Here is a 12,617-nt window from a genome sequence, read left to right on the forward strand (position 1 = left end):
AGAGACAACCGACCTTATTTGCAGGATAAGGTTGTTTAGGAGTTTGCATATAAACTTCTTGCTCAAATCGTCTTTGAGGAAGTCATTTTTTGTACATCCATTTGAAAGAGAGACAAATTTTGAGAAGTAATGACAACGAGAAGTGAATGCAAGCAAGAGAAACTAGCAACAGGCCCTAAAGTGTCTTCATAATCTATATCGTATCCTTGGGTTTTACCATAGCTGTCAAAATGCTAGTTGCATTGTGAATTGATTTTTAATTATTATTTTTGAATAGTATCTCTTAAGATACACAAATACTTTATAAAATTTATAAAAAAATTATAGATATACATATATGAAAGGTAGATTTATTATAAATTTAGAAAATATTCGAGTAATGACTACTTTTAATCATTACTTATGTAATAATATTTAACAAAACTAAACAAATAAATCAAATTAAAACATATTTATAACATCCACTTTCAAATTGGTCAAACTCAAAAGTGATAAAACATAATAATTTCTTATTAGTCTTATTAATCATCTTGCCTAACCACTTTCATGTCCACAATCCAAGCTAGTCAAGCTAAAAGTCTTGTAACTTAAGTAGCATCTTTTGGTGTTTATCACAAAGACTTTCAAGATTCAAATCCTCCTCTTCCATTGTAACTATCGATTAAAAAAAATGATAGTTAATATTATCACCATTTACATCATCTTGTAAAATCTTTGGCATCTTTTATATATATATATATATATATATATTTTTATAATCTCCAATATATTCTATATATTCTTGTTTTTCTATTATAATAACTTTTTCTTTATATTTCTTCTTGCCATTCAAAATTCTTGGACTTGTAACAATTACAGAAAAAAATAAAAATAATTATATGGTCATTTAAACCTAGATGTCAATATATCATTTGATACATACAATATGTTTCATGTATCGTACAATTCATGCGCAATATGTATCTACAATATAATACTTTTTTCAATCAATTTGATATGTATCATATGATACATATTGTGTATTGTGCGGCACTAACAATTATGCTTTAGCCATAAGTAAAGTCTTGTATAGGTAAATAATATTATCAAATCGAGTATTAATCTTGAAGACCCACTTACATCCAACAACAAACTTTCTGGGAGGTAAGGTAACTAACTTTCGTGCATGTACGGTTGTTAGATAATGCATCAAGGTTGTCATTCATTATAGGCTACCAAAATGTGGTTCAATGGAAGTCTTTCTAACTCGAGTATATTCAAATATATTAGTTACATTTCATAAAGCTCTAAGAATCGAGTCAATTTTTCTAATTCAAGTATATTATTCAAGAAAAAAGAAAAAAAGAAAAAAAACGAAGACAATATTAAAGTACATTAAAATTTTGGCTCAATTTGATTGTTCAAGTAATGACTTTTCTGACGGTTAGGTCCTCATCGGTGGTTGAATCTACCATACGAAACAAGTATTAGCTGTCCCAAGATTGGAATAGTTATTCTTTGATAGTACCCAAGTACTGACTTTGGAAGGGGTCAATATTACCCGAGTCACTTTTACTCATTTTTAAGTATAGCTAACCGTGTTAAAATTTGATACAAAATTATTGTTCTTGATTCTTGACTGTAAACTGAGTATATGATACAAAGTTTAAGAACAGTTTGTTGTTGAAGTTGTGAACTCATTGCAGCAAAAAGCGATAGCAAAAAAATGGCTGACAGTGTTGTTTCTTTGCTCCTGGAGACTCTGAACCAGCTGATAGACCAAGATGCTGATCTGCTTCTTGAAGTGGAGGATGAGCTAAGATCATTCCATGCGGAGCTTGGATTGGCAAGTGGCTTTATTAGAAACTCTGTGGGTCAAGGGAATGCAGGAGAGGTGGAAGTAATGGCAAAGCGAATCAGCGAGGTTGCTAATAGGGTTGAGGATGACATCGACAAGTTGGCGGTCAGGATCGCAAAGCAAAGGATGAGAGGCGAGTTCAGGAAGTGCATTTATGGCTTTGACCCCAGGAACAAGCTTCGAGATGTCTCAAAAATTATTAACAGCAGCACGAAGGAGGTCAAACAGATTTACAGTGAAAGAGGAAGCAGCGCCCAAGCTAGCAGCAATTCATTTTTAACAATTGACAGGAAGATCGAGGAAGTTGATCTGCCATGCTTTCCTGAAAAAATGGAGATCTTGTTGAAGCAGCTATTAAACGAGGAGCAGGGTCGTGAGGTTATTTCAATTGTTGGAGATGCTGGCATCGGTAAGACTTTCCTTGCCAAGAAAATCTACAACGACATTTCTGTTCAGGCTCAATTCAAATACCGTGCATGGGTCCATGTATCTCGGTATCGCAAAGCTGGAGAGTTGTTGCTTGGAATTTTAGAGTCTCTTGATCAGCCGATCACTACTGGAAAGAGGCAAGATATGACAGTGGGAAAGCTCCAAGAAAAGCTATCCAAGTGCTTAGCAAATAACCGGTATCTAATTGTCCTTGATGATCTACAGAATATGGAAGGAGGATGGGAACAGATCATTGAACAAGCCTTTCATGTTGATACAAATGGAAGTAAAATCTTGTTCACTTGTCGGCCTGAGCCTGAAAATTCGCTTGGAAGTGTATCCATCTCCCATTCCTATTCGCTTGAGCGGCTTGATAAGGCAGGGAGGTGGAAAGTCCTACGTGAGAGAGTGTTCAGGACAGAAGCCAGTAAAGCAGATTTGGAATTATTGGGAGAACAGATGGCAGAAAAATGCGAGGGGTTACCACTCTCGCTAGCGATTCTAGGCCGATTGTTGGAGATGCAGGGGGAACGTGTTGAAGCCTGGTCCAGATTAGCTTGTTGTTTTGGTGTATCCTCTGGTGAAGGAAGCAATAATAACAATGATGTTCAAGAGCATCATGGCTCAGACATATTACCTAGTTCCCCCATGGAGGAGAACTTGGGTTCCAATACTCATCACCCAGAGCACAGTATACATCTGCATCTGCTTCTAAATTTTATTTATGAACATTTACCCGATCACTTGAGCCTCTGCCTACTCTATTTTGGTATGTTCCCAAAAGGGGCTGAAATCCCAACAAAGCAACTGATCCAATTGTGGATGGCCGAAGGATTTATTCAACAAAAGGGTAGTAGAAAAATGGAGGACGTTGGACAAGAGTACTTGGAGGAGCTTATTGGTCTCAACTTGATCCAAGTGACTGCAAGGAGGAGTACAGATGGTGGAGTGAAGACATGCCAAATCCAAGAGCTTATCTGGAAGTTCTGCATTTCCAAGGGTAGAGAAATGAAGTTTCTTGAAATTACAGAGAATTTAAATGACGCTCCTGAAATTATTAGGGAAAAGACTCGAAGATTAGCCATTCATGCTACTTTGTCTTCGCGGAAGGGTGTTTTCTCAAAACTCCTCAACTGTAAAGGTGTCCGTTCTTTCCATTTTTCTATCCTAGGTGATAATGTTAGGCTTCCCACATCTAAGTGGAATTCACTTTATGAAGGCTTCAAGTTGCTCAGGGTATTGAACCTTGGGATGGTAGAAGTCTTGGACATTCCCAAGGAGGTTGGAAGGCTAATTCATTTGAGGTACTTGAGGATAAGAGGTCCGGTCATCAAGCGTGTGCCTTCCTCTATATGCAATCTCCTAAATCTTCAGACACTGGACATGAGAGAGTCTACTTTGAACAATTTGCCAAATGGAATTTGGAAGCTGCAGCAACTGCGACATCTCCACTTGTTTCTTTTCCGTGGCCTACCTGAGCGCTGGGGAACCGAAGAGAAATCTCTTGGGAACCTCCAAACATTGTCTTGCATACGTCCCCAAAAAGAAATGAAGCGCCTCATGGTCAGAGTCAAGTTCCCTAATATTAGCAAATTAAAACTAGCTAGCGAAAACCCTGATGAAACAGCTGATTTCCTTGAAAGCCTTGACCATCTGTACCACCTTCAATCCCTCAAAATAGAGTCATCTTCTAAACTTCCGAATCCAAGTGCATTCCCATTGACACTCACCAAGATAACTTTAAAGGATACAACTCTTGGGGACAATTGCATGAAAAGGCTAGAGAAGCTGCCTAATCTTCGTATACTCAAACTGCAAAAAAATTCTGTTTCTTTAAAGGAGATTAATTTCAATGCAGGTGGGTTTCCTCAACTCGAAGTCCTCCAAATGGTGGAACTGGAAATCACTAAATGGACACAACGAGGAGAAGCAATGGTGAACCTTCGGCATCTGGTGATCAAAAAATGTGTTCATTTGACTGCTTTCCCCAATAGGTTGTCTAGTCTGCAAATACTAGAGGTGATTTTGCCCACTGCAAATCTAAGAAAGGTCCTTCAAGATTATGGGAGTAAGGATGGGCTTAAAATAATGATCAATCCTCCCACAACATGATCAATCCTCCCGAGTCCCGACGTGTCTGAAGCACCAGCAAGTGATCAATCCTCCCCCGGACGTGTCTGATGCATCAACTTAATGATGGTAAATTCATGATGCATTTTATATTTACTTTCTTTTGCATGCCAAAGAGGCTATTGTCATTGAAGCTAAATTGAAAAAAAAAAAAAAAAAAACAATAGAATTGGATTATAGTTCTTAAATGTATGACATTGATTCTTCACTGTAATTATCTGTGATAGGCTAAGAATGTATTGACCCCTTATAGTAAATTAATTAATTAATTAGTCAAGTGAATTAATTAAGTTAATTAACATGTAATACGTGTGGTAGCACAAACAAATCACTAAGTAAGTTAAATGCAGCGGAAAAATAAATTTGACACTGTGATTTGTTTACGAATGGGGAAAACCTACAAGACAAAAACTCTACCGAGTGAATTTAAGGTCACTACTCCCGAGAATCCACTATTATCAAAACATGTGGTTACAAGTAAAGGAATCCTAGTACCTTATACCAACTTACAGTTGAACTCTTACCCCAATACACAATTAGACTTGTAATGTAATGACAATCTCTCATTTCAATGCATGGCTCCAAGTATGTGACTAACCAATGATGCACGGATCCCAGTACTTGATTAACATACTAATTTGAGAAGGATGTTGGCTGCAAAGTTTTTCAGTTCATCCACATGATGAAGATCAAGAAGCTCATTGGTTACAAAACTCTACGGCGTACAAACGCAGCAGCTTCTTCAAGAGAAAGATGAATTAGGGCAAATTGTCTCCGGTCACAATATGCTTGCATAAAACCTTTGCATCAAGTTTTATCAACTGAGACGGCTTTTAAAATAATCCTTATATATGTCTAGGGTTGTGAAAAAAGAAAACATAAACACATAGCTTGGATATGTGTGAAAAATAGTTCTGAAAAACTAATATTTGTAATTCTCAATAGATACAGCTGTCGAGCTTATCTGTCGAGCTTCACATTTTAAATCTCGATAGATACATCTATCGAGCTATCTGTCAAGCATTAATGATCAGCACTTCTTCACTTGATTCTTGGACAGATTTGCATGACTTCAATACTTGGACTTGAACTCTTATTCCTTGAAATATTAAATACATCTTAGATCAACCTAATTACAAGTAAAGTCCATTTTGTCAAAGGATTAGCCAATTTTAAATGACATATGTTCTTAACATGATCCACAAATGTCCTAACAATCTGAGTTTTTTTTTTTTTTTTTTTTTTGGGATCTTCTATTCCCTTCAATTTCACGGCATATGGTCACCATTATTTTCACTTAAATTCACAAACTTTATGTGATTTTCATTCCCATTAGGAGTGAAATGTATTTAAATAATAGAAAGGAAAGGAAAAGAAAAACATAGAATGATATTATGTAATATTATTTGAATGTTTTAAAATAAATGAAATGTAAGTAACATTGTCTAATTAGAAGGAATGGAAGAGAATCATTTTATAATAACATTGCTATTATACCCTTATTTTCAAATAAAACTTCATTAAACCTAATTTCATTTTCTCTTTATTCATCTTGATTTTGGGGGAAGGAAAAAGGAAGAATGAGTATCCCCTTCTACCTAAAGTTGAGTAGGGACCCGACCAACCCATCCCTTAAAATAACTAAAACACTCTTAGTAGGTCTCAGTCTCGCCCGATCTTTGTCTCTTCTCTCTATTGCTCTCTTTAGCCTCTCCTTCAAGCCATTCTCTCAATCTTACTCGGTCCTCTCTCTCAATCTCTCTACTGGTGAGTTAATTTCTAAATTTTTTCTGTTTTGATTTTGGTTTAGGGTTAAGATTTTCTGGATGTTTGGTTGTTTTTTTTTTTTTGTTGGTATGGATGTTTGGTTAGTGACTTATGTTTCATTCTCATGTATCATATAGTTTGTGGTACATGTTATGGGATAAAGGAAGAGATAGACAAATATAAAAAATACAGCATCGTAACTGTTTGAAATTTTGTGAGTAAAAGTAAATTTCTACATATATGCCTTCGAAATTTGTGATAACTAGTAAGTTGCCCGTGCGATGCACGGATAATTTTGTAATATTTTATGTAAGATGGTTTTAGATAATATTGTGTATATATATTATAAAGAAAAAGTAAACTAAATTAGAGTAAAGAAACATATACATTTTAAGGTATTAAAAATTAGTTTAGTAGCTTCATTGCATATTTGTACCCTTCTTAAGGTACGATTTTTTATTTATTTATTTATTTTTAAATCATGAAACCAAAAATAAATGCAAAAGAGTAATGGGATGATGAAAATTAACAAATTTGTGTTGTGTTCACATATTTCATAGTATGAAATGAAAGTTTGTCCAACTCTCTGATCGTCTTCCCCTTATTGATAGTGCGACATTATGACATGGTTTGGACAAATGTGTATGCATGTGTCTTATAGATGATTTAAAATTGAACCATGGTAGAATATGACTTTACATTGTGCATCAAATACTCTTTCTACTTATATACCCAAAACAAACACTATCTAACCAAATTACCCACCCCTAATTTTAAAAAGAAAAAGGAAGAAAAAAAAAAAAACCCGTAGGGGTTTCAGTGTCTTGATGGTGTTGGGTAGCCTGTATAACAAAGGAGGTGACCCCTTAGCAACATAGTAGCATAAGTATTGTGAAAATTTATATGTTACAGATTATAGATACCAAAGTCAATATGAAAGATGGTTTACAACTTATTTACAGAACATAGACATGGCAGTAGGTACAGGCATATAACAGAGTAAAGGTGCAACCATATGATGCCACTTTTTTTTTTTTTTTTTTTTTTTTGTGGAGAATCCATATGATGCCACTTTAATGATTTAGGTTTACAAATATGAATATTAACATGAGCATGAACATGAAGGTAGATTTCTATTCATTTTCTTGAAGAAAAAATATACTTACAAAAAATTCTAAACTTTATTAGGTATAGAAGAATCGAGTTATAGATAGCAAAATCAACAAACCAAAAATTTTAGGAGCCTAAGAGAGCATTACTCATTTGAAACAAATCCCAAAAGTCCAAGACTAAAAAAAAAAAAAACCATCCACCACACATCCATCGCAACTGCTTTAGCTCAAGGAAAACAATATATATATATATATATATATATATATTATTAGAAATATTACAGTATCTATGCTAACCCAGTATCTATGCTAACCCACACTTAAACCTTTTCTCCTTGACTCCCACAATTTGAACATTTTCTCCCTTAAACCCTAGACACTTTGTGTATGGGAGGTGCCATTCAACTACATGCCTCGACTATATATATATATATATATATTCTCATTCAATAAATATAGAACTTCCCTTAAAAAAAAAATGTTTATCATAATTAGGGAAATCCTAATGGGTAATTCACTTGAGCATATGTGAAAAAGGCATACATACCATAAATGCAAAGGAGAAGAAAAAAGTTGCTAATCCCTTTTAATATGGTTAATTGCTTGGCCTTAATTACTCGCCCAAACAACATACCGATTATCATTCCACAACCACAAAAGATGACACATGCAGCATTGGCATCGTAATTGCTAATCTGAAAGTATAGATTTTCTTTAATAGCTCTACCTTCGTTCTTTTGGCTAATATAGTCTTTACTAAATCAAATATTAACCACAAAAATCATATAAAAATCACCAAATTAGAGTTTAAAATTATAATTAAATTTTTAAAGAAATGTAGGCACAATTGCACAAAAATTCCATGTAACTAAGTTATACTCAGAATATTGGACCATTTTTCCTTTGTATAAATAGGGGGTCCCAATGGGATAAGAGGGCTAACAATTTTCTCTCCAAAACATTTATTGTAGGAACATAAAAGTTTTCCATTATAGACTTTTCATTTTCACACTTAAAGAAAATGACTTGCCAACTTATCAAACTAGAGTTTTTAGTACCTACAGCAATTTCACAACATCAAGAACAAACCCCAGTGTATACAGTGTCAAATTCCTTAGTCTCGTGTTACATCAAATGAGAGTTTAATTTTTCTCTCAAAGTATTGAATAGTAAAACTTCTGGGCTATAGTCTCAATTACAACTCTCAATCATGTTGAACTTGGATGATACCTATTAACAATGTATCATTATGAGATGCAGAATAAATTTGGAGTATACACAACGTTTAGTGTGGATGGGAAGAAATTTCATCATATTCCAATTGGTTAGGTGAGTAAGGGACCTATTCCAATTTAATGATCTTGGAATTTTGTATACAAGTAATAATCCAGGAAACTTCCACCTAAAATAAGTAAGACTTTTGGCAAGAGAGAAAATTGATGTCTAGACAAATCAAGCTAAGGCCGACCAAAATGGACCATATTCTTAATTTCTTATTTCTATTTGTTCCATGTACAACACTTACAATCAATGCTTCGTGTGTAAAAGTTGAACATCTTATCTAAAGTCCATCCTCTGAAAGCTTGAGAAAAAATTCATTTAAACCAACACAATATATAAATTATAAAAAATCAAAGAAATTTTTTCAAAAATAATGAAAATTTAATCTATGCTTTAAATTCTTATAAGGATGAACACAATAGCAATATCCTTTTTCTTTTTCTTTTTTTAAATAAAGATAAAAAAAAAAATCTATGCTTATTTTGCACGTATGCTGATTAGTGATTAGGAGTTATAAAGGAATAATCATCAATATATATATATATATATATAAGCAGAGATTTCATGCGGGAGTGTATGATGTTTTGCTAAGTGACGCTCTAAGTTTGCATTTAGCATTTTTTTACCTCTTTCATTAAGTTTTTTTTTTACTGTTACCCAAAAGTTTACATTAACTTATTTTACTGTTATCTCATTAGTCTCTCATTAATTGCCTAAGCTTATATCACACACTTCTCTCTTTTTCATATCTTTTAGCATGCCCACCATTTTAATATTTTAAAAAAAGCAAAATAATAATAATTAAGGACTAATAGTAATAACTAACCAGATAAGGTCTCAGAGAGAAATAGAAAGACACAAAAATGTTGTGGACTATTAAATAAAATGCATTGTTTNATATATATATATATATATTGTTTTCCTTGAGCTAAAGCAGTTGCGATGGATGTGTGGAGTGGATGGTTTTTTTTTTTTTTTTTAGTCCTTGAGTATTTTGGGTTGTTTCAAATGAGTAATGGCTCCTCTTAGGCTCCTAAAATTTTTGGTTTGTTGATTTTGCTATCTATAACTCGATTCTTCTTTACCTAATAAAGTTTGGAATTTTTTTGTAAGTATATTTTTTCTTCAAGAAAATGAATAGAAATCTACCTTCATGTTCATGCTCATGTTAATGTTCATATTTGTAAACCTAAATCATATTTAAGCCCTTAATTTTAAAAAGAAAAAAAAAAAAAAAAAAAAAAAACTCGTAGGGGTTTCGGTGTCTTGATGGTAGTAGGTGGCCTATATAACAAAGGTGGTGACCCCTTAGATTCCTCTTTCTCTCTCTTTCAAATGTTTTGTCAGTCTTTGATTTTTTATTTTTATTTTGGTAATATATAGTGAAACAGTGCATTTTATATAACAATCCACAACATTTTTGTGTCTCTCTATCTTTCTTCAAGGCCTTATCTGGTTAGTTATTATTATTAGTCCTTAATTATTATTATTTTGCTTTTTTTAAAATACTAAAATGGTGGGTGTACTAAAAGACATGAAGAATAGAGAAATGTGTGGTGTAAGTTTAGTAAATTAATGAGACATTAATAAGCTAACAGTAAAATAAGTTAATATGAACTTTTGGATAATAGTAAAAATACTTAATGAAAGAGGTAAAAAGAAAAAAAAAAAATGCACAAAGCAAAATTAGAGTGCCACTTGGCAAGACCTCATGCACTCCCGCATATGGTCTCTGCTTTTATATATATATTGATTCTTAATTTTCCTGGTATTTTTCTCTTCATAAGTTTAGAATTAATTGTCTAATATCTGAATATTTAATTTTTCCTAACCTCTCTCTTTTTCAATAGATAATTTAGCGATCCCACAACCACGTAATTTTTTCTGGTTGCATAGTTGATATTAAGATGCGTTAATGTTCGGTCACTGTGGCATTATTGTTTATGTTGTTGTATTCATGGCAGTGTAGCAGTTTTTTAGTTAAAAGTTGTCTTACTGAAATGGAAAGAATTAATACAACAATGTTTCTTTTACCTAATTATTTAGAAAGATACCCCCTCTTTTAATTAACATGATTCAAAGAAAATCAAAATTTTCTTCCATTTAAATCTTAATGTTCCTTAATATTATGTCTCATTTACAATTCTAAAATTAAAGAAAGCTACTGCAACAAAGGCAGCACCAAAATAAATTTAAAAAAAAAAAAAATGCAGCACCACTATGACAGATGACAATATATAAAGGAGGGAACATAATTTTTTTTCTAAATAACAATAAATATTAAAAAATTTAGTTAGTTGTCACGTTGCAAAAGAATATTGAAAACTAGCATCTCGAGTGTCTAAAACTCGAGTTCCAAGAAAAAAATCAAGTTTTTAAGGCTTGAATGTAAAAAAAAATCCAAGAGAAAATCGAGTTTTAAAAACTCGAGTTCCGAAAACGTCACTATAAGGCTTAAAAACGTCACTATAGGACTTAAAAATGGAGTTATAAAAAAATTTAGCAGAAAAACGCCGCTATAGGGCTTTAAAATGTCAGTATAGGGCATAAAAACGCCATTATAGGGCTACCCGAACCTAGTATTGAACACTTACGAAAAAATTTTGCAGAAAAACGCTGCTATAGGGTTTTAAAACGTCACTATAGGACTTAAAAACGTCACTATAGAGACCGCTCCACTGGCCACAACCACTACAAACTTGCAACCACACCCACCACAGAAGAAAAAAAAAAACCCACGGACCCAGCCATCACCTTTGGCCTTCCTCTTCCAAATCAAAACCCATCCACCTTCCTCTTTCCACCACCATCACAAAATCTCAACACCACCAAATCCCCTGAAATCCGACCCAAAAACTAACAACTGCGAAACCCAAATTTGACCCTTGAAATCCAATAACCCACAACCCCGAACCCACCAAAAATCTTCGATCTCAACAGCCGAAACCCACCAATGCCAAAACACCAAAACCCAAACGCCGATCTCAACAACCACCAATCTCAAACACCGAAACCCAAACGCGCGAAACCCAAATGCCATGCACACCGATCTCAACAGCCGCCACACATCGTCGCACACTGATCTCAACCACACATACCCATGCCGCAACTATTTAACTCATTTTATCACTGCTGAGAGAGAGGAGAAAGGAAGAGAGATGGAGAGCAGAGAGAAAGAGGGAGAAAGGCAGAGTTGTTGTGTCTGCGTGAGAGAGAGCTTCATGCGTGTGGAATTAAAATAATGTTTTTTCTTATACCATCTAGCTACAGTGGACTGTTTATCTTTAGCAGCCCACTGTAGCAATCACTTAAAATATTTTAGCTGTACCTTCTTTGCTGTAGTGTGTGTTTTTGTGTTTTGGTTGCTAAAATGACTATTAGCAACCTTACTTGGGTGCTCTTAGAACATGCGGTGTTTAAAAGCAAATTTAATCAAAATCGTACACTGCACAATGCTACCCGTGAATACAGTATACAGCACAAGAAAAGAAAAAGGTTATGCTTATGATTTTGACATTTGCCTAGCAAAACCTTTTATGGAACAAGGGCAAGCAATTCTGGTTTAATCAGTAAGTGTAATAGTAGATTTTACATTGTCGCGGGACTTCTCAAAAAAAAAAAAAAAAAAAAAAGCTTCAAAGGTCAATGAAGAACAAAGTGGTAGCTCAATAAAAAATTTTAACGGGAAAAGTATATAAAGAAAAATGTGAATCATAATTTTTTTTTTAAATTGAAATATAATGGTAATTTGCAACATATGCCTATATTTCTAGGTGACATTGCCCACGATAGCACTGAGCACCATTGGCCCAACATTTTCCGTTGACATCTTGTTCTCCTAGTGTCCAAACAATACAACTTGTTCCCTCGGGGGAATGGGCAAAATAAATGTGAAAATGATTTATATATAGTTAGTTAGGCAACGCTTGAAACTATAAGGGAAGTAGACATCTCGAGTTTTAGAAAATCGAGATCCATTTACATAAATCTCGAGTTTTAGAAACTCGAGTTTCATGCAAAAAAAATTTTAGTTTTATCGCCTCTATAGTGACGTTTTTAAG

General features: G+C 33.8%; 1 protein-coding gene across 1 annotated transcript; it reads left to right on the top strand.

The window, feature by feature from the left end:
• Positions 1-1,530: 1,530 nt before the first annotated feature.
• On the top strand, positions 1,531-4,652 carry LOC112019991 (putative late blight resistance protein homolog R1B-16). The gene has a single exon (XM_065766048.1). The coding sequence runs from the start codon at positions 1,706-1,708 to the stop codon at positions 4,376-4,378; it is 2,673 nt and encodes an 890-aa protein (XP_065622120.1). The 5' UTR covers positions 1,531-1,705; the 3' UTR covers positions 4,379-4,652.
• The last annotated feature ends 7,965 nt before the right edge of the window (positions 4,653-12,617 follow it).

Source organism: Quercus suber, unplaced genomic scaffold (genome assembly GCF_002906115.3).
Source record: "Quercus suber isolate HL8 unplaced genomic scaffold, Cork oak 2.0 scaffold_676, whole genome shotgun sequence".
NCBI classification, from domain to species: Eukaryota; Viridiplantae; Streptophyta; class Magnoliopsida; order Fagales; family Fagaceae; genus Quercus; species Quercus suber.

Bases quoted from the DNA above. Each gene is read 5' to 3' on its own strand.
- LOC112019991 (XM_065766048.1), top strand. From the start codon at position 1,706: ATGGCTGACAGTGTTGTTTCTTTGCTCCTGGAGACTCTGAACCAGCTG.